Source organism: Trypanosoma theileri (genome assembly GCF_002087225.1).
Source record: "Trypanosoma theileri isolate Edinburgh chromosome Unknown TM35_Tth_9_V1, whole genome shotgun sequence".
Classification (NCBI taxonomy): Eukaryota; Euglenozoa; class Kinetoplastea; order Trypanosomatida; family Trypanosomatidae; genus Trypanosoma; species Trypanosoma theileri.
In genome coordinates this window covers 190916-216144 of record NW_021639851.1, presented here as the reverse complement: position 1 = coordinate 216144, position 25229 = coordinate 190916, and the positions used below count along the sequence as shown (strand labels likewise).

Genomic DNA, 25229 nt, shown 5'->3' with positions numbered 1-25229 from the left:
TGCGGCAAACAAGAAATGCGTTTTGGTCATTTGCGAACAATAAGTGGCACTGACGATATCAACGCAGTTTGTTCGATAATTGTAGTGTCTGATTATATTTGGTTCTTATGTCAAGTATGTCTTGCAATGAGGGGCTAATCTCATGTTTATGTTTGCCATGTTTATTGGATTATTATGACCTTTGATTCATGTAGAAACCCAAATAATGTGTGCGTACATGAACATGAGGCTGAAGATTGTGATTGAGGGTGTAAACTTTATTAATAATCATCAATGCTGTAGAGTGTATCTCTCTCTCTTTTGTTTATTTATTTTGGGTGTATTTCCTACTCACACTTTTGTTCTATTCTATTTTTCTTCTTTACGGTTATCGTGCGGGTGTTTGGGTTCATAGAGAAACAAGAGACAGGAAGGCAAACCCTGCGAATATATATATATATATATATATATATATATATATATATATATATATATGTGAAGGAAAAAAAAAGAAAGAAAGAACGCGAAAAAGGAATTATTAACAGATATAAGGAACAAAAAAAAAAAAAAAACAAGAAACGAAAGAAAGCAAGTAGAAAACACAAAAGAAAGAAGAAGAGAAAACACACAGTTCCCCACAGAGGTTGAATTAGAAAACAATAAACAATAAAAAACAAAACAAAAAAAAAAAAAAACAAAATAAATGGATTGCGGTTGCTTTGTCTGCGTTTCCACTTCCACCCTTGGCATTGTGGAGAGCTGCGGGAAGTTCAATCGCCTCGCCTCGCCCGGCGTCAACTGCCTTATTCCCTGCGTGGAGTCCCTGCGCGGCCGCATCACCCTCAAACTCCGCTGCACCCCCGTCGTGGTGGAAACCAAAACCAAAGATAACGCACTGGTGACCATCACCGCCTGTCTGCACTACCGCGTCCTTTCCGATCGCGCCACCGACGCATTTTATCGCCTCACAAACCCAGCCGAGCAGATTGGGAGTTTCGCGGCTAATGTGATCCGCGGGGAGGTGCCCAAGTACACACTGGACGAGATCTTTCTGCTCTCCCGCAACATCAAACAGGCGGTGGAGGAGGAGTTGAAGGAGCGACTCACGCAGTACGGCTTCGCACTGGAGGCCACACTCGTTACGCAGATTGACCCAACACGCGATCTGAAGGAGGCGATTGCACAAACACAACTCAACGCCTATCGACGTACCGCCGCCGAACACAAGGCGGAGTTGGATAAAATAGTGAAGATTAAAGAGTCGGAGGCGGAGTTTGAGGAAAAGCGACTGGCCGGTGTTGGACTTGCAGAGGAGCGTAGAGCCATTATGGAAGGACTGCAGAGTAGCATTGAATCTTTTGTGGATACTGTACCAGGCGTTAGGGCACGGGATGTGATGAATTTACTTCTTATGAATCAATACTTTGATGCCCTGAAAGATATGGGAGGTTCCAATAAGAGTTCAGTAGTACTACTTCCACCAGGAAACAATAAATCACTCTTAACGGAATTACTAGCGGCACAAAGTAGTAGGGGGGCTATGCAATAGACATTTAGGTTTTAATATATGTTATCGTGATCGTCTCAGTTATTTATCAAGAATATTTTATCTTTATTGGTGCGATTTTGGTTTCTATTTTTCCCTTTGATCTTTTTGAATTTGTCTTGCTTACCTTGTTTTTTCTTTTGTTGTTGTTTCGCATGAAATAGAAATATCATTTTTTTTTTCTTTTCTTTAAATCCACCCATTTCCAAGGATTATACAAACATATGCTTGAAGATTTTTTTTTTTTTTTCTCTTCTCCCTGTTGTTTTGACTTCACATTTCATCCTCTATATATGAAATGACAGTGCAAAGGGTCAAAAATACAAAAAAAAAAAAAAAACGAATTTATTTGCTCGCTCGTTTTCGTTTTTCTTCATGATTCTTACGGCTTGTCTTTTGTAACTAAAACAGCCTCACCCACATTCTCATCAATGTTAAAGTCTACATGTGGATAATATACATAACTTCCCGTGGATCTATTTTTTTATTTTTATTTTTATTTGTTAATGTTATCATCTCTCTCTGCCGTTTGATCCTCACGTTAATTTTTAATATATGTGGAACAAAGGGAAAGTTTCTCACCAAACAGATAATATAAAACCAAGCCACAAAAGGGAAAAAAAAGAAAAACAGTCCAAAATTGGACCAAACCCTAAAATCAACAACAACAACAACAAACTCAAAGCGAAACCAATAATAAAAGAAATAAAGCGAAGAAAAAAAAAGAAAGAAAAGAAAAAAAAAACCTGAAAGGGACGGTACTCAACATATATATATAGAGAGAGAGAAAGAAAAAAAAGAAATAAAGAGAAAGAAAGAGAGAGGGTAATGTCTCGGGGTTCCACAGTCCAAGAGCTTGCTGAGCGGGTGGGGCAGCCCGCACTGCTAACGGAGGAGGAGTTAACCGCCTGGACTCAAGCGAGTGATGTCAGCCGTGCGGGGGCGTTCTACGGCTCGGATGTAGAGGCTGCACGGCGGTGTGTACACTTGATAGCTGATGTACTCGTCACGAAGTATCTCAACAACCCGGATCACGCAGCTGTTCCAGTGGATAACAAGTCACGTGTCTGTCTGGTTCTCGGTAACTTTGCATTATACAAACCTGTGCGTGATTGCATCTTTGGTGTTCTTGATAAACTGGAAAAGGTATTTGAGGAGTCCATCACGGAAGATGGATTACTCCCCTTCAGGCCGGATCTCGGTCGGATGACAGAACATGTCTCGGTGTTGCTTGTGCGTATAACTGGATATAAACTAAAAGCAGCCAATGTACTGGAATTTACGGATGGGAACACACAGTTCTCTGTGCAACTAATGCTCGCCATCTTACTGAAGGAACCTCCGTACGAGATGGCGCTTCGATGTAATTGTATATCCATTATTTTGGGGTTTACACAACCACAAGCATTTTTTGATTCTTCAAAAGGTATGGAGGAAACATCATGTCGAGAGTTTACAGAAAAAATTAATTTTATGCTAACCCTGATGCTTCGTCTAAAAGCTGTTCAGGTTCTTAGTGATGTTCTGATGGAGCAGATGGAAGGGGTAGAGGTTGTGCCCCCATTGTTGCACGTCGCTACATGTAATTCAATGCGTTGTATTATGAATATCTTCCGATTCGCTTCCACTCACACTACACAGTGGCGACAACATGTTCTTCTTTCTACTACCCTACTGGATCATCCAGTAATGAATTACCTTCTATTACAGTGTGCATCCCTTCAAAAGATGTTGGAAGGGGCTAAACCAAGCATTAATGTTGAGATGGTGCGTGGTATGTCTCTGGGATATAAATTTGGTTCGTTCTGCACATTCCGAGTGGATCGCTACGCTAGGGAACTTCGTCCATTTTCTCTTTCTCTACACAATATGTTACAACTTTCCATTCGTCCTGTCATGCATGATACTGTGATGTCCACTGCTATTATGCGGCTCTATGTAGATATGTTTCACTTTATGGCTAACATAGATGCGTTGGGTGGAGAGGAGGGTTTGCCGGTGGAGGATATCCCCGCGGAACTGCGGAGTGACTCCCTTAGAGCCAGTGTGGAGATGTTCCTACAACGTGAAGTGGCCCCTGGCGGGCTATCGTGTGTGCAGGCATGGCACAATGCACTCAAGACGGTGGAACCCGACACACTCGTGGAGAGAAACTCCGCCACTTTTGCGTTGCTGCAGAAAATATTTAACGAACTCGAGGCACAACTGCTGGCGCAGCAGCCAGCCGCAGCATCAACTCCTAGTGCTCCTCCCACTACTACTACTACTACGACTAGTGGTGGAGCTAGCGGCAGTGATGGTGGGAAGAAACGATTCCTCGCCGAGGCCCCGCCGCTGCGCATGCGTCCACAAGAGACGAAAGTATCCATTGAAGATGCCGCGGCCCGTGTGGAGTCCACAAAGCCCATTGCCGTTGTACATCGAGAGGACATTACAGGTGTAGATCCCATGCTGTTGTGTGCATTGACGGGTAATGTGATGAAGAATCCTGTGATGTGTCCATGCGGTCATACCTTTGAACATGAGGCCATTCTTGCCTGGTTGCAGCAGAGTGGCTCGATATGCCCCATTACTGGAAAACCACTTACAGCATCGGCATTAAAGCCAAATAAGGATGTAGCAGCGATGATAATGAAGAAGGTGATTGAGCAAAGCATGAGAGGATATAACCAGGAGAATGAAGCAGATCTCTACGACTTTTAAAAATGAGTTTTATACAATGCAGATATACTTTTATGTTTATCTATAATATGTCTTTATATATATATATATATATATATATATATATATATATATATCTATATCTATCTACCTATTATTGGATTTAGAAAGAAGGACGTACATACACATTAACACAGGTGGACTCAGTAGTTACTTATGTATGGCTATATGTGTGTAAAAGTATATAAATATTGGAGGGTATACGTTACAGGATTGTACCGCGTCAATGAAGAGAAATGGAGGTGAGAAAAAAGAAAAAGACAATGTGGTAATGAAAAACAAAACAAAAAGAAAGAAAATAAAAATAGCCATTTAAATTCAGAAAAGCAGAACGAAAAAAGAAAAAAAAAATGGAGGCGTTTTCTTTTTGCTTTTCATGAAATGGGGAAAAGAATTGTTTTAAAGGAAATGAAACAACAAAGAGGTAAAAGAGAGTTTTTGCAATAAGTTGGGGAACTAGACGAAAAGCGAGAGTGTATAAGAAACAGAAAGGAATAATAGAAAAAATAAAACAAAAAAAGAAAAGAAGAAAGAAAGAGAAGCAAGCCACAATACAAAAAAAAAAAAAAACGAAAGAAAAAAGAGTAAAACTGTTGTGGTTTGGTAGAAGACAAGTAAAGAAAAAAAGAAAGAAAAAGAAGGGGTTATTAGATATGGTAATGAATATAATTGCGATGAAACGCGAGGTTCGTGACGAGAAGAAGGGTTTATGTAGGGAAAGAAAAGATTAATGAAAAGAGTCTATATAAAGTGACGTTCTTCTGTATATCTATTTCAAAAATAAAAAAAAAAGGAATAAAAGAGAAAAGGAAAATCATGTGAACATGATTCTTCTCCTTTTCTTTCCCTTACAAAGCCATCTTCAACTACAATAACTGAAGATCCGCATTCCTTTTCTTGAACGCGTGCTTAAATGTGTCCCTTTTTTAAAAATACCGGTTTCAGTTTTTATTGCACTCTGTTTTATTTTCCTTCCTTGTTTTTTCTTTCCCCTACCGCCCTTTCTTTTTATTGATTTTTTTTTTTTACTTAAATTAGATCAACACCTCCACACTATACACTGGGAAAAAAAAAATGTGAGTCTGTGTGTTTCTCTATGTAAAAATGTGTCCGTACGTGTTTAAGAACGGAAGTTGATGTTGTTGGGCCAGTAGTGGCGGCAGTGCTATTATTGTTGTTGTTCTTCTTTTTATGGTTATTGTCTTTTCCCACTCGTATCACTGCTACTGGAGAAATAAAAAAAGAAATATCTCTTTATCAATTCACGCTATACGTTTCTTCTTTTTCTTTCTTCTTATTCAGTTCTTATTCCCCATTCCCTAGTGGGGTTGTAGTATATATATATATATATATATATATAAATATAAATATATATCTATATTAGTTAATAGTTTCTCGTGCTAGAAATGTCGGCTGGGGATGCTGGCGGTAGTGGCGGTGTATTTAATGCAACACCGGAGGAATTTGTGAAGGCCACAGCAGACGTCACCTCACGACTGCGAGAAGCTGTGGATGTGGCCCGGAAAGATCCATCGAAGGAAATTGGAATATCTTCAGAGGAACTTCAACAACGACGTAAACTGGCAACAACACCTCGAAATTTTGTTGGGGATGGGACCAATCGTATGTTTGAAGTAAAGAGTTCGGCTAGAGCGCAGCAGATCATGAATAAGGGTCTTCTTGATAAGCAGCGGGAAATGCGTCAGAGAGAGGTGCTTAAGAAGATGGGTATTCTACGTAAGGTGCAGGTGGGATTGTTTATTGTTGGTATAGGGTTTGTCTGGTGGCTTGGGGTGGAGTTCCTCTTACCACAGTACGCGGCTGTGCAGGAGCGAAATCGTATTCTGCAGTTACGGTATGAACGAGCACAGATGAAACTTGAGGAGCTTGAGAAACAAAAACGTCAGTCAACTGAATCGTAATATTTATCAAGAAGTTTTTTTTTTTTTTTCTTTTTTTTTTTTTCTCCTCTCTGTGAGGAGCGGTAACTTTGTTTGCAAGAAGAAAAATGTTGAGAATGGGTAATATATAGAGATTGGTTATTTTGGTCTTTTACACCATGGACGTTATTGCTTTTCTTTCTCCCTCTCTCTCTCTCTCTATTTTTATTTCGTTTTTTTTTTTCTCTTTCTTTTCTACCATTTCAAATACCCATTAAAAAACAACATGGGAAAAGAAAAAAAAGAAGAATAAAAAAAAGCAGAAAGGGACAAATAACAAAGGAACACAAGTCTCTTCTAGTAAGGGAGGTGGAAAAAGATTATCCGGTTTTCAAGAAAGGAGTGTTTGTGTTTGTGTGTGTAGAACCAACAATAAGAAGAACAGAAGAAAAAAGAAAGAGAGAGAGATAAATACAAAGAAAAAAAGGATAACAAATGAGCAAACGAACTTTGTTTCTACAAGGACTTCTCATTGTACTCGTCGTATTGGGCGTTACCGCAGTGGAAGATGCGGCAAAAAGCGACGGGGGCGCTCAGGATAAAGGGAAGCCCGTTGCCTTTCAGGCAGAGGTAAGCAAGATGCTTGATATTCTTATCAATTCACTTTACACCAACCGTGCCGTGTTTTTGCGTGAATTGATTTCTAATGGAAGTGACGCACTCGACAAGATTCGCATGTTGTACCTCACCGCACCGAAGGAGCCTGTAAACAAGGATGGTGTGGCCCCTACACTGGACATGCATGTGTCTATTGATCCATCCAACAAGACACTCACACTGCGTGATGGTGGTATTGGTATGACACGTGAGGAGTTGGAAAACCATCTTGGATCCCTTGGCACGTCCGGCACAAAGCGATTCATGGAGAAGTTGCAGGAATCAAAGGATGCAAGTCTCATTGGTCAGTTCGGTGTGGGATTCTATTCCGCTTTTCTCGTCGCCGACCGCGTTCGTGTGGCATCTAAGAGTGATGATAGCGATAAACAGTGGGTATGGGAATCTGCCGGTGATGGACAGTACTATATTTACGAAGATGAACGCGGTAATACGTTGGGACGTGGTACGGAAATCACTCTGGAGATGAAACCGGATGCGCTGGAGTTTCTTAACAGTGATAATGTGAGGCGTATTGTACATCAGTACAGTGAGTTTGTACATTTTCCTATTTATATGGAAAAGGGAGATAAGTGGGAAGTGGTGAATGAGAATAAACCCATTTGGACACGCAAACCTTCAGAGGTGACGGAAGAAGAATATGTGAAGTTCTACAAGGCTCTCACTCATGACTACCGTTCTCCTATGTACTACTCTCACTTTACTGTTGAAGGTGAGGTGGAGTTTAGCTCTGTCCTTTTTATTCCAGAGGAGGCAACCCAGGACATCTTTATCAACAATGAGAATACACGTGATAATATTAAGTTATATGTACGTCGTATTTTTATTACAGATGAATTTCGTGAGCTTCTTCCTCGTTATTTGAGTTTTGTGAGAGGTGTTGTTGACAGTAATGATCTCCCTCTTAATGTCTCACGTGAGGTTCTACAGGAGAGTCGAATCTTACGTGTGATCAAGAAGAAATTGGTACGCAAAGCCCTTGGAATGATTTCAGAAATTGCAGAGACGGATGCTCGTATTAAGGATGAAATGAAAGATAAACCCAAGGATGAAAATAAGACAGAAGATAAGGGTAGTATAAAACATCCAAAGGAACCACTTTATCCAAAATTCTGGGCACAATTTGGTAAGCATATTCGTCTTGGTATTCTTGAGGATGCAAATAACCGTGGTCGCCTTGCAAAATTGCTCAGATACGCCTCTAGCAAGAGCAATGGTACCCTTATCAGTCTGCAGGAGTATACAGACCGTATGAAGCCTGATCAGAAGAATATTTACTACCTTACCGGAGACTCTGTTGATAAAATGAAACAATCACCGCATATGGAGGAGGCATTGCAACGCGATGTGGAGGTTATATTTATGACAGATGCCATTGACGAGTATGTCGTGGGTCAAATTCATGACTTTGCCAATAAAAAACTTATTAACCTTGCTAAAGAAGGTGCTCAATTTGACGAACAAACAGATAAAGAAAAGGCTATTGAAAAGAAACGTATAGAGAAGTACCGGCCTCTTACAGATCGCCTTGCCCGCATGTTCAAGCGTAGTAATGTGCGTAAAGTGATCTTGACAAAACGTCAAACTTCAGAGCCCTTTATTCTTTCCTCTCAGGAGGGTGAGCTGACAGCACGTATGGTGAACATTATGAATCAGCAAGCCATTTCATCCATGCAGCAGATGCACCACACTCGTGTGTTGGAGATTAACTACCGTCACCCACTTGTGCAGGATCTTCTTAAACGATTTGAGGCAGACCCGAAGGATCAAGTGGCTGTTGACGTCGCGTGGGTACTTTTCGGCACTGCCAACCTGCAGGCGGAGTTCCCCATCACAGATCAGGCCATGTTTGCAAAACGTATGAATCGTCTGCTGCGCGGCCGTGTGGGCATTTCCACAGACGATACTCTGTTGCCCCCGGATGATGATGAGTACGATATCTCAGATGTGAAGCCCGACACAGCGGCCACCGATGAGAATGTGTTGCTTCCCATTGATAAGGAAACCGATGAGATACCAGAAGCAGAAAAAGAAGGGTCCACGGAGGGAACAAAAACAGCTGCAGAAGGAAGCACGGAAGAAAAGGAAAAGGAAAAGGAAAAGAGTAAAGAGGATGCAGCTGCCCAAGATGCCGGTGACCTGTAGAGGTTTTAAGAGTTTAAAAAAAAAGGGAACGCGTTTATAATTTTTTTTCTTTTTTTTTTGCTCTTTCTGCTTTTTGTTTATATGTCCTTCTTTTTTTTTTATTATTATGTATTAAAATGAATTGTGTCAGGGGATGATATGTATAAAAAGGAAGGAAAGATGGCTAAAGAGGAAAGAAAAGAAAAAAAAAAATCGGGGAGAAGTGAAGAATGAGTATGTGTCCTAGAATGCTTTGATTTTTTTTTTTTCGTTTGCATATATTATAATGTAAACAATGGGCGCCACAAACTTTTATTGTTGGACTAAATCAATAGCATCTCGGAGGGAACACACATTCATGCGTGTACATGAATGTGTGGAGTGGGAGTGAAAGTACACACATACATATATATATCAGAGCGTGAAGACTCCCATTCTCTTTTTATCATTCTTCTTGATTCTCTCAAGACCATTATTTGCAACTATTGACCTTGCGAAAGGAAAAAGAAAAGGGTTTAAAAGCGTTTTGAATTTATGAATGATGCAAAATAGTTAAAATTATAGTAAAACAATAAAAATAATACAGTGAGGCTTTTTGGTCTTTTTGTCTGCTTGTAATCCTGCTCTCTTCTTTTTCATCACTGAACTTTTTTATGAAGTGAAGTAGTGGTAGTAAACTCACCGGGCCGCGTCACACCCACACCCACAAAGTGAGAGAAAAAGAGAAAAAAGGGAATTTGGAGAGAAAAGAAGGAATTAGATCCCCTCCTTTTCCCCCCACTCCCCTAAACACAAAGAACAGGATAAGAGTTATAAAGCGGTGATTGTGATGCCTAAAGTGCAAAAGCCAAACGGTGATGCAGTGTTGCCCCGAAAACTGCGTAGTTGTGTAGACACCATTCACACAACACTTGACGGTGGACCTGATGTTTTTTTAGCCTCGCGGCAGACTAGTGAGGAGACGTCACGGCAGTGCCTTGCCTCTCTATACCTCCTAGCTTCTTCACTTCACACACCACAGCTGCCGTACTACAGCAAATCACTGGAGACAAGTAGAAAGCGACACGTTACGGTTGAGCAAATATGGGGTCAGATGAACATGTTGCTCCGTCCGGTGTTACGCCGCTTACAGGATAATGTACGTCTTGCGCAGAAGAAGTTTAATGGAACCGCAGCACAACAGCGAGAGGGTACCACACTGGAAAAGAAGCAGCAAGAAAGCAAAAAGCGATCACGAGATGAGGATCTCGAAGGTGATGAAAAAGATGTGCTATCAACAAAAACCTCAGAACTCAGCGAGGGTGATTTGGATGAAGAAATTGCGCAGCTCCTGGAAGAACAGCAAAGACGACGTGAACAGAAAAAATCAGGTAAAAAGGATGCTAACGGTGACAATTCATGGCGTTATGCATTTGGAAAGGGTAATGAAGATGAGGATGATGAGGCAGAGTTGGATGGTAAGAGTGGTGAGGATGAGATGGAAGATGATGTTGATGATGATAATGATGATGATGGTGAAGCGCGTATCCGCCGTAGGCACGCACGTGCGATGGCATCCATGGAAGAGGATGAGGATGAGGATGAGGACAAGCGCGGTGATGAGGAACTTGAAGCATTAAAGGAAATGTACGGCGAAGACTTTGAACCGGGCGATGAGGATGAAGATGAGGGCGTCAATGGCTCAGACGAAGACCCACAACTTGAGGAGGATCTCGCCTGGGATGACCCGAGTGCCACCTTTGATGAACGCGATGGCCAGTATTGGGGAACGGACGACATGCTTGCGGACCACGACACCACCGAGGACTACCCGCACGCCGGCACGAAGGCCATTGCGAATGCCACTGGTGATGCTGCGGTGGATGAGGAGGAGGCGGCGGCGCTGAATGACCCGAACTTGACCGAGTTGGAGCGGGAGCGTCTGCGCGAGCGGCTCCTGGTGTCGCGCCTGGAGCAGCAGCGGCTGTACAGCACGGAGTGGACGATGGGCGGCGAGGTGAGCGGGCGGGAGCGGCCACGCGATGCGCTGCTGGACGCCCCGCTGGACTTTGAACACGCCATGAAGGCCGTGCCGGTCATCACGGAGGCAGTGACGGCCAAACTCGAGGACCGCATCCGCCGCCGCGTACTCGACGGCAACTACGACGACGTGCAGCGGCGAAGCGCCTTGTCAGCACCGGCAGATTTGACAAGCGCCGCACGCCGCGATAACAACGCCGACTCTGAAAAGTCACGACTCTCACTTATGGATTTATATGAGAAGGAATACCTCGCTCGGGTACGAGCCGCTGAGGAGGCAGACAGCAGTGCTAACAATAACGCATCAGCAGAACCATTGACAGAGATTGAAAAGGATGAACTGCGGGCAATTCACATGTGGAAACGCCTCGCACAACACCTTGATGCCCTCAGCAACTTCCACTACACACCAAAACCGGTACAGGAGGATCTCTCAGCTCGTGTGCGGGCAGTTGAGGGACATGCTCCTGCCATTACTGTTGAGACAGTGGGTAACTTCGCCACTACGCGGGAGATGGCACTCGCCCCACAAGACTTATACCGCGGTTCTAACCGTAAATACGCCGATGTCGGCTCCAATGAGTTGCTTCCTCGGGAGCGACGGGCATTACGGCACGCTAAGAAGGAACAGGTGGGTGCAGCACGTGATCGTAGGGAGAAACGCGTGGAGAAGGCTAAAAAGATGAAGCAGCAACAGAAGGAGCAACAAAATAGTCTGACGGCGTGATGAAAGGTGTCTTCACTTCGAAACGATTAATACTACAAAAAAAAAAAAAAAAATGGTGGATACGAGACTAAAATGAGATTATATATATATATACATATGTGAGTGTGTATAAGAAGAATACCAATACAAAACACTAAAAGAACAAAACAAGAATAATAAAAGAGAAAGTAAACAACCACAACAACAACAAAAAAAGACAGTAGCAAATGATTAAAAAAAAAAAAAAGAGAGAAAAGAAGAAGTCGGATTATCTTTTTTCCGTCTGAATCAAGAAACTGTGTAGTGTCAAGAGAGAGAACAACACATTCACAATTTGTTCCGTCGTGTTTTCTTTTTGGTGTCTTCCCATTATTGAGTGTTTAATTATGTCTGTGGGTATCTTTGTATTCACTTGGATGTGTAATGCCATTCCTGTCTTTTTTTTTTCTTTTTTTGTTTGGGTACTGGATGACTTGTTTACTCCTTTTTTTTTTGAATCTATTTCTTATTTTTACAAGGTTTGACTCTAGTTGATCGAGAATTTTACACGCGGGAGCTTCGCTCATTTCGTACCGCGAAAATGAAACTGGTTCCAAACTCTCCTGTCCACATACTCTCACCACAGGAGTTTTCAGCAAAGCTGGACGCAATTCTCAAAGTGCGTCCTCGTGTCTGGTTGTCATCCGATGATGATAATGGCAACTGCCGTAACGAAACAAAGAATATGAAACCATTGCTTAGCCAAGAAGGATGTGGAGAAACACAGTCTACCACGGCTGCTAGTGAAGAAGCTACAGTGAGTTCAGTACCTCCAATTTCTCGTGAAGGGATAATTGACGTTGATGAAATGGATGACTACGTCGACGTATCGCAATCATCACTTGGGGCAAGCAAAGGTGTTACATGTGCATTAAGTTCGATAAGTAAAACCGAGAAGTCCTCTGTGAGTGACAATGGCAAAAAGAAAATGGAAAAACCATCCAAGCCAAAGACCCTAGAAAAGAAATCGAAAGCGCAAAAAGCTAGGGAGTCGGTTGGAATGACGTCCACCACAACATCAGGTATCAAAAGAAAGCGTACCATTGATGATTATTTTTGCCGCCAATAACAGTAATATGTGAATTATGTAGTATTTCTCTCTCTGCTTTAGATTTCCTATTCACCCACTTCACTTTTTCTTTCTTTCTTTGTTTTTGTTTTACACTGAATGATTGAAGAGGAGGTGTCAACACAGTTGCGTTTCGCCGCAGTTTTCACGATTGTACAAAAAAAAAAATTAAAAACATTAATAAAATGGAAACTTGTAAGTATACGATGTTATTGTTTTTCTTCTTATGGTTTAGGAGTTTATTTTGTTTCTCCTCGCCGTATCAAAAAAAAAAAAAAAAGCATGATGCAATTAACAACCATCTGTTTTTTTTTTTCTTACTAAATATATTTTTTTAAATTCTCTCTCTTCTTTGATTATTCTTCTTTTTCTGCGAAACGGGGGAAAAAGTAGGACGGAAGAGAAGTAAATAACATTCTTTATCTTTTCAACAAAAAAAAAAAAAAGCGAAAAGAAAAATATCACACAGGGTGAAAAGAAAAAGAACAACAATTATAAACAAGCTACCATAACCACTACTACTATCATTATTATTATTATTATTATTATTATTATTATCACTTCAAAAATAATAAAAACAGGAGACGACAGACCCAACAGTCAGTACATATAGAAATGCCTTCTTTTAATTTTCATCCTGGGTTTGCTGGTCACAGCATACGGTGCAACCCGTGGCAGCCGACGCAGTATGTTATTACGGCGGCAGAGCACTTTGGAGTGGCGGGATCAGGCAAGGTGTACATTGTAAACACTGCCCCGGGATTTCCAACAGGGTCCCCTGTGTCCCTTATGGGATGTTGGGGAACAAGTGACGGTGCCTTTGACGCTTGTTTTAGCGAGGCGGATCCAAACATAGTGGCAGTTGCGTGTGGCGATGGTGTGAAGTTGTACAATGTGCAACAATCCCTAAACCGTGATGGCGTGGTTCCGCTTGTGCACATTACTGAGCATCAGGCGGAGGTGGCGGGGTTATCTTGGAACCGGGGCAGTTTTCTCTCATGCAGTTGGGATGGTTCCGTAAAGTTGTACCAGGCAGCGAATCCGCAGGTGTCTTGTATGACCTTCCGGGAGCACATGAAGGAGGTGTATGAGTCCACCTTCTCCCCGCGCAACCCCGCGACCTTTCTCTCCTGCTCTGGTGATGGGACGTGGAAGTTGTGGGATGCCCGGGCGCCGCGCTCCACCCTCACGCAGGTGGGCCACAACCACCAAATCATTCTCAGCATTGATTGGAACAAATACGACGGGAACATCTTCGCCACCGGCGGGGTGGACCGCACCGTGCGGCTGTGGGATCTCCGCCGGCCCACCGCCCCCCTCGCCGCGCTGCCCGGCCACGAGAACGCCTGCCGCCGCGTCCGCTTCGACCCGCACGCCCGCAACCGCCTCGCCTCCGCCGGGTACGACTGCCGCGTGTGCGTGTGGGACCTCAACCAGCCGCAGCGACCCCTCGCCGCCCGCTACGCCCAACACCGCGAGTTCGTCGTCGGACTCGACTGGTCCCTCGCAGCGCCGCTCGCCCTCGCCACCGCCGCCTGGGACGGACAGGCCTTCTTTTGGCAGCACGGGGCCCCACCGACGCCGTCCCCACCACTCGCAGCGCAGCTACCAGTCGCCGTCCCACCACCGCGAGTGCGAGTGCCACGCACAAAGGTCCTTCCAGGACTCCCACCCGTTCCAATCACGGCACCGGTGTAAAAAAACAAGAAAGAAAAAAAAAACAAAAAGAAGAGCCGCTTGGATACAGGGTGGTGGTGTGTTGATGGTGGGGAAGCCACCCAGAACTGGACACAGTGGCAGTACATTATTTTACAAAAGGAAGATAAGAGGAAAGGGTAAAGAAGAACGAATGAAAAAAAAAAAAAAGAACGATCAAAGGAAGTGAGTAAAAAAAAAAAGAAATGGGAGCGTTTTTGGTGTGAGGCAACAATAATAACGAAAAGAATACTGTTTTTATTTTATTTTTAGTTTCACCTGAACCATCAACGTGTAATGCAGCAGATGTGGGGGTACAACGTGTTTGGCTACTTGGTTCTCTCTTATGAACTTTAAGGGGGCTAAAAAATGCTTTAAAGAGAGACGGGGATTCCGAGTCTTGTTTTTATCATTTCTGATCTATATACCACTAAGGTGTTTGTCGTTCTGAATTTCTCCACTTCTTGTTATATTTCTTTCAAGCTCAAATAAGTTGTTCCTTACTGAGAGAATAAACTGAACAAAAAAGAAAAAAGAATTACCACCAGAAAAATAGCATATAGAATATGGGACATTATCGTCGAAAACGAGTTGCCACTTCTTTAGTGTTTAGCGTTCAGGATCGCCGCAATCGTGCTCGGGCCTTGTTACAGATCCAACAGAGAAAGGCCGCGCTCTTCCCTATTGGAACATCGGATGTAGCTCATCGTCTACACGTCATGCAACCGAATGAAGGAATTATGGATTGCAGTTTTGTCGCAGAGGATACAGAGGAAGATTTTGCTTTATTTTCCAGTGGAAATATACCTCCAGAAGAAATAAGATCTAGGAGACGTACACCTATTTCTTACGAACAATGGGTAGAAGAAGGATTTCCGGTGGACTGTTGGAGACCTCTGCTTATGGATGAGTTATACGAACCACTGGAAGCGGAGCAAACTTTCTTACAGGCCAAGTATACTCTTGCCTCAAAAAGAAGAAAGAGTCTCGCCAAGGAGACTTCCACGGCCAACAACCAAACGGGAATTGAAAAAAAAGAGTCTTAATGTATATCATGAGTATTTTGCTTTTTCTGATGTTGCACGATAGAGTTTCTCTGCCCCGAATCAATTTAATAGGTCTCTACGTGTGAATGAAGCTTATATATGATTTTTTTTTTTTTGTTTGTTTGTCTCATAAAATTCCCTTTTTTTTCGTTCCAATGCCTATATATATATGTATATATATAATCCTTTAAGCTTCTTCATCTGCGGCATTGGATTTTTAGTTTTTTTTTCTTTTTTTTTTATTGTTGGTTAATACATGCATGTATATATTTTAATATATATCTGTTTATATCATTTCTGTTTTTTTTTTTTTTCTTTTGGCTTATCAGATGGAAAATGTTTTTTTTCTTGTTTTGCTTTTTTTTTTGCTTTTTTTCTTTCGTTTTTTATCCATTAATTTTCTGCAATGCTTGTGCCAGCTTACGTCGACAGTGTTATTGATGTGAGGGTTTTACAACGATACGAGGAACACAAAGAAATGAATAAAAAAAAAAAGATGCTCTGAAACATGTGTTTTTTTTTTTTTTTTTTGATTTTCTCTCTCTTTCTCTATATCTGGTTCGTTTTTTTTTTTCTTTTTTTCTTTTTGCTTGCTTTACTCATTTTGTTTTTGTTTTTGCTTTTATCGTTATTTATTTATTTATTTATTCGTTTTCCCCCCCCCCTCTTTCTTTTCCTTCTTACGTACTATCAGGCATACATAGTATTATAATAAATCATGCCAGAGGGTCCATGTGTGTTACTTCTTGGTGGCTTGGGTATGATTGGTAGAAACCTTCTAAAGTACATTGTGGACTACCAACTTGCCTCTTATGTTCGGGTGGCGGACAAGCGGGTCCCTGAAATGTGCCATCTCTCTCCCACATACAAGAGTTTGCTGACATTACCATATGTTGAGGTGATACAGGCTGATCTGTCGGTGCAGGAACACGTGGATCGGGCATTTTCTGCGGCGTCATTCAGCGTTATCGTTAATCTTGCCAGTGAAACACAATACGGCCATATGGACGCTATCTACGAACGAAGTATTTTGCGATTAAGAACCCTTTGTGCCCAAAAGGCTGCCCTTCTTGATAGCTGTGAACGTTATATAGAAGTAAGCACATGTCAGGTATATGAGTGTAGTAACAGTTCACCCGCAAAGGAGAATAAGGCACGTTTAAAACCCTGGACAGCCATGGCAAGATATCATCTTGAAGCTGAAAAAATTATCGCAACTATACCAAATCTTCCATGGGTAATTGTACGACTACCAATTGTATATGGACCAGGGGATATTAGAGGACTCATGCCACGCCTTGTATGTGCCGCCGTTTATGAAAATACTGGAGATTCCATGGAGTTTCTCTGGGGAAAAGACCTTCGAATACACACTGTACACGTTCAAGATGTAGCAGCAGCTATTTGGCATATTGTATGTGCTGGTGCAATTCATGATATATACAATGTAGTAGATGATGGTGATACCACACAAGGAAGTCTAAACACTATACTTGAATCCATGTTTAAAATAAAAACAGGATTTGTTGGGTCTATCATGTCTAATTTGGCATCTTGCAAGCTTGAGGAACTTGTAGAAGAAGCTAATGATGGTCACATGGCTCCATGGTCAGCAATGCTCAAGAAACACAATATCGATGTAACTCCTCTTAATCCATATTTAGAACCTGAACTCTTGTACAATAATCCATTGGCAGTTGATGGTTTAAAATTACGTGAATTGGGGTTTCAATACAGCTGTCCAAAACTCACAAGGGAATTACTTGAGGATAGTTTGGAGTATTGGGTAAACTTAGGCCTTTTTCCCAGGTAAGATGAGTCTGGGTGTCATTTCATTAAAAAAAAAACAAAAAAAAACTCTTCATTTAGACTTATTAAATATTTGAGGGAACATATTTTTATGCATATCGATCGTTACAAAGTAAATGAAGGTTAGAAATAACAAATGGGATAAATATTATCGAGTTAAGGGCAATAGAGTTGACATTCTGAAAGTTGAATTTTATGTATGTTTTTTTTTTTCTGTTTGTTTTACATATTTTTTTTATGCTTTGTTTACAAGAAATCTTTTTTTTTTTTTTTTTTAATTTCTTTCTTTTTGTACCTTGAAAAGGACAAACGAGAAAAAGGGAAGAAACGCACGTAAACGTAAAGAGTGACACAAACGGCGGTCCTGTTTTGACCAACATAGCGATACGCAAATAAGCAGAAATATCAAAGGAAACCAACAGTAACAACAACAACAAAAAAAAAAAAAAACATAAAAATAAGAGATAAAGGGAAGGATTTGATGCTGTGTTTAACCCGTTTCCGTGCATGTATGAAAAAGAATGTTTTTCTTGATTTGGTGAAGGATCTCCGGTATCGCACAGAGGCTCCTATTGCCGACTGCAGTGCTGCCCTCAAGGAAACAGGTGGAGATATAGAAAAGGCGATGGCGGTACTTCGCAAAAAAGGAGCCGCAACGGCCATGAAAAAAGGTTCTCGAGTTACAGAACAGGGAAGTGTTGTAGCCTGCATTGGAGGTGCATTTGGTGCCGCTGTTATTACGGTCTGCAGTGAGACGGACTTTGCCGCACGCAGTATTCAATTTCAGAATGCCTGTGCGAAAGTAAAGGGGAAAATGCAAACAAAGATCATTGATAGCAAAGGTGCCATTCTGGCAGATCCTGCAGAGGCCCACCGATCTCTTGTGGAGTCCACAACCGATGAACTCCGCGCCACTATTGCCGTTCTTGGTGAGAATGTCACTATTAAGTCTGTGCAGCCACTGCGACTCGCCCCGCACGTGACGGAGCGCATTTCTATTGGCTCCTACACCCACGGCGTGTTGGATGTGCCGGATGTGGGCCGCATTGCGGGTCTCGTCGCGGTGAGTTGTGTAGATCCCGCGGTGAGTGTGGAGCCAAGCACACTTGTGGATGTGGCCAGACACTTTGTGGCCTGCAGCGGCGCGGAGGGGAATTACGTCCATCAGAACTTCTTCGGCACGGAGGAGACAGTGGGGCAGTGGTTGAAGCGCCATGGTCTGCGATTCAGTAGTAGTACGGTGGTGGAGTTCGGTAAAGATCCCATTATACACACCGCCCAGCAGCCCCGTACAAACAGTAACTAAATGAGCCTTGAATGAGAGGGGTGGGGGGTGGGTTTCTGCAAATTGTTCTTTTTGAATTTATCTCACACACATATATTATCAACATTGAAGACGGAGGGAGGGAGGGAGGGGAGTGGTGTGGTGTGGTGTGGTGTTGTTAGATGGGAAATGATAGCCCTTCTCTCTCTTTTTTTTGTTTTTTTTTTTTATTATTAGTGTTCAATTGTTTTTTTTTTTCTTCGTACTCAAATACGCACATATTTGTAATTCAAGAAGTATATGAAATTTCTTACTTCATTACATTTTCATTGAAATGGTAGGAAACACTCTCACCTGATATTTTTGATGCTAGATAAAGTGCATACAAATACTGGAACCTTTATATATATATATATTTACTTTTGTATTGTTTTATGTCTCTTCATTTATTTTTTTTTATTCCACTCATTGATGGTTCCTGTGAATCCCTGCAAAACTGGGGAAAAAAACAAACAAAAAAACAAACAAGCAAACAAATTAAAGAGTAGTGGGAGAATGGGGCAAGTACAGGAAACCACAGTGAAAACTACACAGTTGTTGGAGCCAGAGAGAGGTCACCCTAATGATTACTACAGATCTATGAAGTATTATCATTTGAGACGCTTACAAGATTTTTACGCCCACTACGATCCATCTGAAGTACCGAACTGTTATAAACTACTAAAGCGTTACGAGGGAAGAGAAGGTGAGATGTTTTTAAAGTTACAGCAGAAGTATGGTCCTGAACCTGCACAATTAAACCCATTAGAAAATGCCTTGACGTTTGGTAGTGCAGGGACTCTACAAAACATGAAGGAAGAAGAAAGATTTCTTTTAAAGATGCTCATTGAAGGATCTGCTCGTGCAAGAGATCGTGAAGAACATCGTGTAGATGTAGAGAAGAGGGTTATAGCTCTCTTAGCGCAGAATGGGATTCCATCTGCAAACATCTCTGCAGTTATAATGGAAAGTTACGGTGATGATGAGACTAAACTCTTCAATAGACTACAAGAACTGCTGCCCCAACCAATACCACCACCAATACCAAGAATGCAGTACGGTCCAAGTCCTAATGTGGCACTACTACGAGCTCTTGGTGTTGCGGCATCTGTGGATAACATGGAAGTGCCCAATTCCTTTCTTCATCGTCTGCGTTTGAAGAATAGTGTACTCCGTGAGGGAGCGAACTTCTCTGAATTACAGGAAAAATCACAACTGGCTCCAAACTTCGAAGAACTTCCTACTGCTATTTCCTCTAATGATGTTCCTGCTGTTGCTGTTCCTGCTGTTGTTGCCGCGGATGCGAGCGTGGAGAGGAAGCAAACGTGTACAGGTGGAGAACGGCATAAAAAAAAAAATCTGATGGTTACCTTCGCCATACCAGAGGTACAGAACAGACCAGCAGAGATGACAAGTAATACTAAGGTATAAAAAAAAAAAAACGAATTTGGCCTTTTTTTGGTTTTTTAGTTTTTTTTCTTTTGTATATTTTAAATATGAGATGATCATATGTTTTGTTTGACACAGAACACTACTATCGTTATGAGTTTGATTTACAGTGAAAAGTCACGACAATAAAGAAAAAAAGAAAAATAGAGTCCTATACTGTTGTCATTCTTGGAATGATTTCATAGTTTTATTTATTTATTATTATTTTTTTTTGTTGTTGCTATCTGTTGTGTTGGTATTGTTTTTTCTTTTTGTTTTACTTCTTCTTTATGGCTCTTTGAAGGGTGGAAAGACGATTTGTAGAGGAAAAGAACAAAAAAAAAAAAAAAACAACATAGGACGAGGAAGGGGTTGTAACGAAAAGAAAGAAGAAAAGAAAAAGTGATTAGCTAGGTAAAAAGAGGCTTTCTTTTTTTTTCTTTGTTTCTATTTTTTTTTTCTTTTTTCTTTGCATGCTTCTTACTTAGTGGGAAAAAAGGATAATGATTACCGGTCATGATATTCAACTCATTCGAAAAGAAATAACATCCGTGGCATCAACTTCACAGAGATGTATGGTGGTTTACCCACTAGGGAAGAAAAGCAGACAACGTGTGGGTATAGGCGAGAAAACCGGCGCCGTGACGGTCTTTTCACTTGGAAAGACAATGGAACGGGTGTTGGCATTTGAAACACCTCCGCAAAACCGACCTGTAAGTTGTGCTACCATTTATGAAGATCAGATCTTTTTTGTACATGGAAGTGTATTGGATGCGTACTCACGAAAGGGAAAACTTTTTTTTTCCTTTGATACCAATGTAACAGAGGTGATACATACTGTTTTTGTTTCCACACCATTTATTATAACATGTGGTAGTTTCATGGTAACTGGATTTCGTGAGGCCAAAGAACTTGGTTTCTACATGGCACCTGATCGTATTAACGCCATGGTGGCATTTATTTCTACTACGGCTTTGACCATTAGTCGTGATGAACGTGCTTTTGCGGATTATTGTTATATTCTTGGATGTAATGACCGTACCCTTCGTATGTTGAGAAGTCATAAACCTGTAGTGGAAGTCCAATGTAAGGCTCCTGTTTCTTCTCTCTACTTTAGTGAGGCATCTCACAAGGTTTATTATGGGACAAGTGCAGGTTCTTTAGGATGCATGGATGTAAGGAACAATGATTTTTCTCTTAGTCGTGATTTTAGCTATATTCCAGATGATCGTCAAGCGGCGGTAACAGCTTTGTCAGTTTTTGATATTAATATGGATAAAAGAGAGGAACTGTTAGTGGGACGCCAAGATGGATCAGTACAAGTATTTTACATTCACAGAGAGAATGAAATTTCTAGTGGCCAAGTTGTTTGTATATGGTCTGGAAACGCAGATGAAAGTGTACTTTCCATTGCTGGTGGATTTATTACACATGCTAATCGTCCTGATGTATTGGTTCACTCTTTTAGTGGAAGAATTACAGCTTTTTCACTTAAAGAAGGGGATCGTATTACTGGAGGTGGAGACGCGGCCTCTGTACCTACTACTGCAGCAGTTGATTCTGAAGAGAATAAAATTGAAATTCAAATTAATGATATTCGTGGAGAAATTGCTGCTCTTAAACAGGCAATTGTTGCCAAAACCAATGAGTTAGCGGAGCGTACAGGTACAAAAGGGACTGGTACATCTCTTCTGGCTGTTTCTTCTACTTTTACCGTAAAAGTTACACTTTCGCAACAAAAAGATAGCCCCGCACTGTTGCTAATGATTGAGTCCGATACTCCTATAGATTGTGCTACAATACAAAGTGAGGTCCAACTACACTTTGTAGAGACATCTTCCGCAGAAGTTGTAGTACAGGAAGAAATTCCACAAAACAATCCATTAACGAAAACACTCGCCATTGTGCGACCATTAGAATCTCGCAAGTATAGTTGTTCCGCTACCTTTTGGATGCCTGACGGTCAGTGGGGATTATTAAAAATTACCATTCTAGGAGCTCTCGCTCCTCGTACGGCACAGGTGAAATTTGTACAACTACGACCTTTACCACTTTACGCCCACGTTGGGGGCAATGACAAGGATTCAAGTACGACAGGATTAGCAACTTCTACAATGGAGGTAGGAGGTGATTTCACTGCTCGAGAGATGCATGGTTGGTTGTTGATGTTACTCTCAGGGACTCCAGAGTTGTATCAGTCAAAGGTATCCACTTTACGATTTGAGAATACCTTTACACATGATACTCTTGAGGTGAAGTACGCTGATGGAAATACAGTGTTTACTGCTACTTCACTACTGACATTAACTGTTATTAAGCGTTATATTAGTAGCTGTGCGGTAGATAGATCATTGGCGTTAACTTTTCGTTTCTCAATTCATGATGATGCAGTTAACTCCAATCTACAGTGTATTTCACCTCGTCTTGCCAATTGTAATAAGACTTTTAAAGATCTTCGGCTTCTTGAAGCACTTCACGAGTTACACGGGAATCAACAAGGAGATAATAATCTTCTATCTGAGGATAACAAAGAACTTCTTGAGAAGGCAGATAAATCGAAGCAAGAGCATGCACAGACTTCACTCATGAGGGATTATTTGCAAATGTCACTTTTAGCACTTTATGATAGCGTTTCTGATTTGGTACCAGAAACGCCTAAGATGACTGTGACAACAAAAGAAGCATTGATTGCTGTAAGTGAAAATAGTGACTCATCGGATATGCAGGATGAGCTTGAACAAGTCTTCGTCTGCAAAAGATAACCATGTAGAGGTGTGGCTTTGCGTTGAGTGATATTGTTGTTGAGACATATATATATATATATATATAGAAGGGAGAAAGAGAATAAGAAAAGCAGTGCCTAAGGTGATATGGTTCGTTCCTATCTCTTCAATATGTCTGATGGCATATTGGCCTGTTATTATTATTATTATTATTATTATTTCTTATTTCTTTCTTTCCATTGCAGGGGGATTCCTCTCACTCCTTCTTTTTTTTTTCTACTTGTTTTTTTTTATTTATTCCGTACGACTCTCTCTCTCTCTCTGTATGTATGTATGTATGTGTGCGTTTCCTTTCTGTTCTCTCCCGCACAAACAGTACTTCTTTCTTTGTTTCCCTTTCTTTTTCTTCTACATCAAGTTGGGTGCCGCACGCGATGGAGTCTCCGGGGATTAGTGCCGTCCCGCTGGTCCTGCGGGCCCCCGTCCGGCAGGCGACGTTCTTCTCGCTGGCCCTCGTCGAGGAGCTCCTCCGCCACGCCCGGGGGGTTCCCGGCGGGGAGGGGGCGGGGGGAGTCCGGGCCCGCCTCCAGCACGAGACCCGCTGTGAGGCCTGCTGGCCCGCCGCCGCCCCCTCGCCCTCTTCCCCCGCTCTCTCTCCCTCCCCCTCCCCCTCTCTCCCTCCTTCCTCCTCTTCTCCCTCCCCGGCGTTTCTACTCCGCATCGGTGTCCTTCGCGCCCTCGGTCTCCCCGCCCCAGGGCCAGGCGATAACACCAACGACGTCTCCATTGCCCTCGGGCGGGAGATTGTATCCGTACCAAGGGCATCAGGAGAAGGCGCAGCAGATACACCGCCGTGGTACCGAGAGGCTGAACAGGACGAATTGCAGAATTTGGCATTAGCTGAGTGGTGTGAAGACCTCATTTTCTTCGCACTACATCATGGGTTTTCAGCGGTACAATTGAGGTGTGTACTCTTGACAGCGATGCATCTCATGAATACCATAGCAGAGCTTTCACCTCACGCAACAGATATGGATGCAGAAACCCGTTGTTCACAGGTATTGGAGATGCTACTTATAGAGCAGGCATGTGGTGTGCCGAATAAAGTTGTTGAGATACATCATGTGCCAAAGACGGTCACTACAGAGGTACCAGACCCGGAGTATGTGTCTGCTTTAGAGGCAAAGTTAGCAAAAGAAAAGAATAAAAAACAGCAACAATTATTACAGGAACAGTTAGCGAAGGCACCATTAATTAGTCAAACAAGGACTGAAATTCAAGAAGAAAGAGTCTTTAAAGAAGTTGTAATAGGTCCTTACTTTACACTTCATGAAGTAGCACAAATACTTGAGTATCTTTCCTCTAGTGTGGTGCAACATTGGCGGTTATTTCGCAACTTCTTTTCTGAATCTCAACCAAGAAAGGTATATAATGAGGTACAAATACAATGTGATATATGGCCTTTCTGTGTGCCACCACTTTCGGAGTTTTTGGAAGAGGATGTATATGCAATGGAGTTAGAGAGGAAGAATATTATAAATGAATGTGAGAAGGCTATTAACGAAGCCTTTAATGAAGAATTTATACAACCTTTATCTAAGCTTGCTCAAGAGCGAGATGGTATTCTAGAAGATTGGGAACTACAACAAATTAAAGCTGCGGAAGAAAATAGACGAAACGCTTTGGATGGGTCAGGATACGTACAGGTAGTACGCGCTTTTACAACTCGTTTGGATAAACTTATAGAACGGAACGAAACGTTGTGTAAAAATGAAGAGACGCCAGCACCACCGTTATCGTTACAAGAATCATCATCGACGAGTAGACCATTATCACAACAAACCAGACGAAGTGGAGGTAAACGCCCTGCGATGACTGCATCAAGTTCCAGTCGGTCTGTTACACCTAGGAGTGGCGCTACCCCACCATCCACAGCACTAGCAGCAGTAGCAGCGACAGCAGAAACAACAGGAGCATCGGCTTCGTCACAGTTGATTCAACTTCCTGCGGACACTGTATTTTCATTAGAGGATGTTGAGGCTCGCTTGTGTAGGTTGGAGAAAGCGGCCCAAGCGGCGCTTGATGCTTTAAAAGAAAAACCAAAAAAGAAAAAGGGATAAAAATAAATTACCATATTCATTCTTGACGTTTCTGTTATTTTCGACAGATGGTTTTGCTTATATATATATATATATATATATATATATATATTTGTTTATTGTGTTTTGGTGTATATGAGGGATGAAAAGAAAGGCGGTGACATTGATTATGAGAGGAGTGGCGTTTAGACGAGAACGATAAAAAGAGAAGAGGTGAAGTTGTGAAAGGGGAAAGTGATATGAGAGCAAGCAGATTGGGTACGATGTACAGAAACCATGAAATTTATTTTTCTTGATAACTTCCTTTATGGAGTCAATGAATGCACTTTGTTGTTCTTTTTTTGATTTGCTTATGCTGTATCTTTTGA

The 25229-nt window shown here is 41.9% G+C and overlaps 13 protein-coding genes across 13 annotated transcripts; all 13 read left to right on the top strand.

The window, feature by feature from the left end:
- Positions 1-682: 682 nt before the first annotated feature.
- Positions 683-1528, top strand: TM35_000091860 (hypersensitive-induced reaction protein 1; the record flags this gene model as incomplete). Its single annotated transcript, XM_029024425.1, has 1 exon — positions 683-1528. The coding sequence occupies one exon, from the start codon at positions 683-685 to the stop codon at positions 1526-1528; it is 846 nt and encodes a 281-aa protein (XP_028884202.1).
- Positions 1529-2353: 825 nt separating this feature from the next.
- TM35_000091850 (putative U-box domain protein) lies at positions 2354-4228 on the top strand (the record flags this gene model as incomplete). The annotated part of the gene is made up of 1 exon (XM_029024424.1): positions 2354-4228. One exon carries the CDS (start codon positions 2354-2356, stop codon positions 4226-4228), a length of 1875 nt encoding a protein of 624 aa, XP_028884201.1.
- Positions 4229-5652: 1424 nt separating this feature from the next.
- TM35_000091840 (uncharacterized protein) lies at positions 5653-6168 on the top strand (the record flags this gene model as incomplete). The annotated part of the gene is made up of 1 exon (XM_029024423.1): positions 5653-6168. The coding sequence occupies one exon, from the start codon at positions 5653-5655 to the stop codon at positions 6166-6168; it is 516 nt and encodes a 171-aa protein (XP_028884200.1).
- A 453-nt stretch (positions 6169-6621) lies between these two features.
- Positions 6622-8946, top strand: TM35_000091830 (lipophosphoglycan biosynthetic protein; the record flags this gene model as incomplete). The annotated part of the gene is made up of 1 exon (XM_029024422.1): positions 6622-8946. One exon carries the CDS (start codon positions 6622-6624, stop codon positions 8944-8946), a length of 2325 nt encoding a protein of 774 aa, XP_028884199.1.
- Positions 8947-9754: 808 nt separating this feature from the next.
- On the top strand, positions 9755-11671 carry TM35_000091820 (putative U3 small nucleolar ribonucleo protein MPP10; the record flags this gene model as incomplete). The annotated part of the gene is made up of 1 exon (XM_029024421.1): positions 9755-11671. One exon carries the CDS (start codon positions 9755-9757, stop codon positions 11669-11671), a length of 1917 nt encoding a protein of 638 aa, XP_028884198.1.
- A 559-nt stretch (positions 11672-12230) lies between these two features.
- On the top strand, positions 12231-12758 carry TM35_000091810 (uncharacterized protein; the record flags this gene model as incomplete). Its single annotated transcript, XM_029024420.1, has 1 exon — positions 12231-12758. One exon carries the CDS (start codon positions 12231-12233, stop codon positions 12756-12758), a length of 528 nt encoding a protein of 175 aa, XP_028884197.1.
- A 615-nt stretch (positions 12759-13373) lies between these two features.
- On the top strand, positions 13374-14456 carry TM35_000091800 (putative peroxisomal targeting signal type 2 receptor; the record flags this gene model as incomplete). The annotated part of the gene is made up of 1 exon (XM_029024419.1): positions 13374-14456. One exon carries the CDS (start codon positions 13374-13376, stop codon positions 14454-14456), a length of 1083 nt encoding a protein of 360 aa, XP_028884196.1.
- Positions 14457-15019: 563 nt separating this feature from the next.
- Positions 15020-15499, top strand: TM35_000091790 (uncharacterized protein; the record flags this gene model as incomplete). The annotated part of the gene is made up of 1 exon (XM_029024418.1): positions 15020-15499. The coding sequence occupies one exon, from the start codon at positions 15020-15022 to the stop codon at positions 15497-15499; it is 480 nt and encodes a 159-aa protein (XP_028884195.1).
- A 718-nt stretch (positions 15500-16217) lies between these two features.
- TM35_000091780 (NAD-dependent epimerase/dehydratase family protein) lies at positions 16218-17312 on the top strand (the record flags this gene model as incomplete). Its single annotated transcript, XM_029024417.1, has 1 exon — positions 16218-17312. One exon carries the CDS (start codon positions 16218-16220, stop codon positions 17310-17312), a length of 1095 nt encoding a protein of 364 aa, XP_028884194.1.
- A 477-nt stretch (positions 17313-17789) lies between these two features.
- Positions 17790-18614, top strand: TM35_000091770 (uncharacterized protein; the record flags this gene model as incomplete). Its single annotated transcript, XM_029024416.1, has 1 exon — positions 17790-18614. The coding sequence occupies one exon, from the start codon at positions 17790-17792 to the stop codon at positions 18612-18614; it is 825 nt and encodes a 274-aa protein (XP_028884193.1).
- A 513-nt stretch (positions 18615-19127) lies between these two features.
- TM35_000091760 (uncharacterized protein) lies at positions 19128-20042 on the top strand (the record flags this gene model as incomplete). Its single annotated transcript, XM_029024415.1, has 1 exon — positions 19128-20042. One exon carries the CDS (start codon positions 19128-19130, stop codon positions 20040-20042), a length of 915 nt encoding a protein of 304 aa, XP_028884192.1.
- A 500-nt stretch (positions 20043-20542) lies between these two features.
- Positions 20543-22801, top strand: TM35_000091750 (uncharacterized protein; the record flags this gene model as incomplete). Its single annotated transcript, XM_029024414.1, has 1 exon — positions 20543-22801. One exon carries the CDS (start codon positions 20543-20545, stop codon positions 22799-22801), a length of 2259 nt encoding a protein of 752 aa, XP_028884191.1.
- Positions 22802-23196: 395 nt separating this feature from the next.
- TM35_000091740 (uncharacterized protein) lies at positions 23197-24882 on the top strand (the record flags this gene model as incomplete). The annotated part of the gene is made up of 1 exon (XM_029024413.1): positions 23197-24882. One exon carries the CDS (start codon positions 23197-23199, stop codon positions 24880-24882), a length of 1686 nt encoding a protein of 561 aa, XP_028884190.1.
- Between the last annotated feature and the right edge of the window lie 347 nt (positions 24883-25229).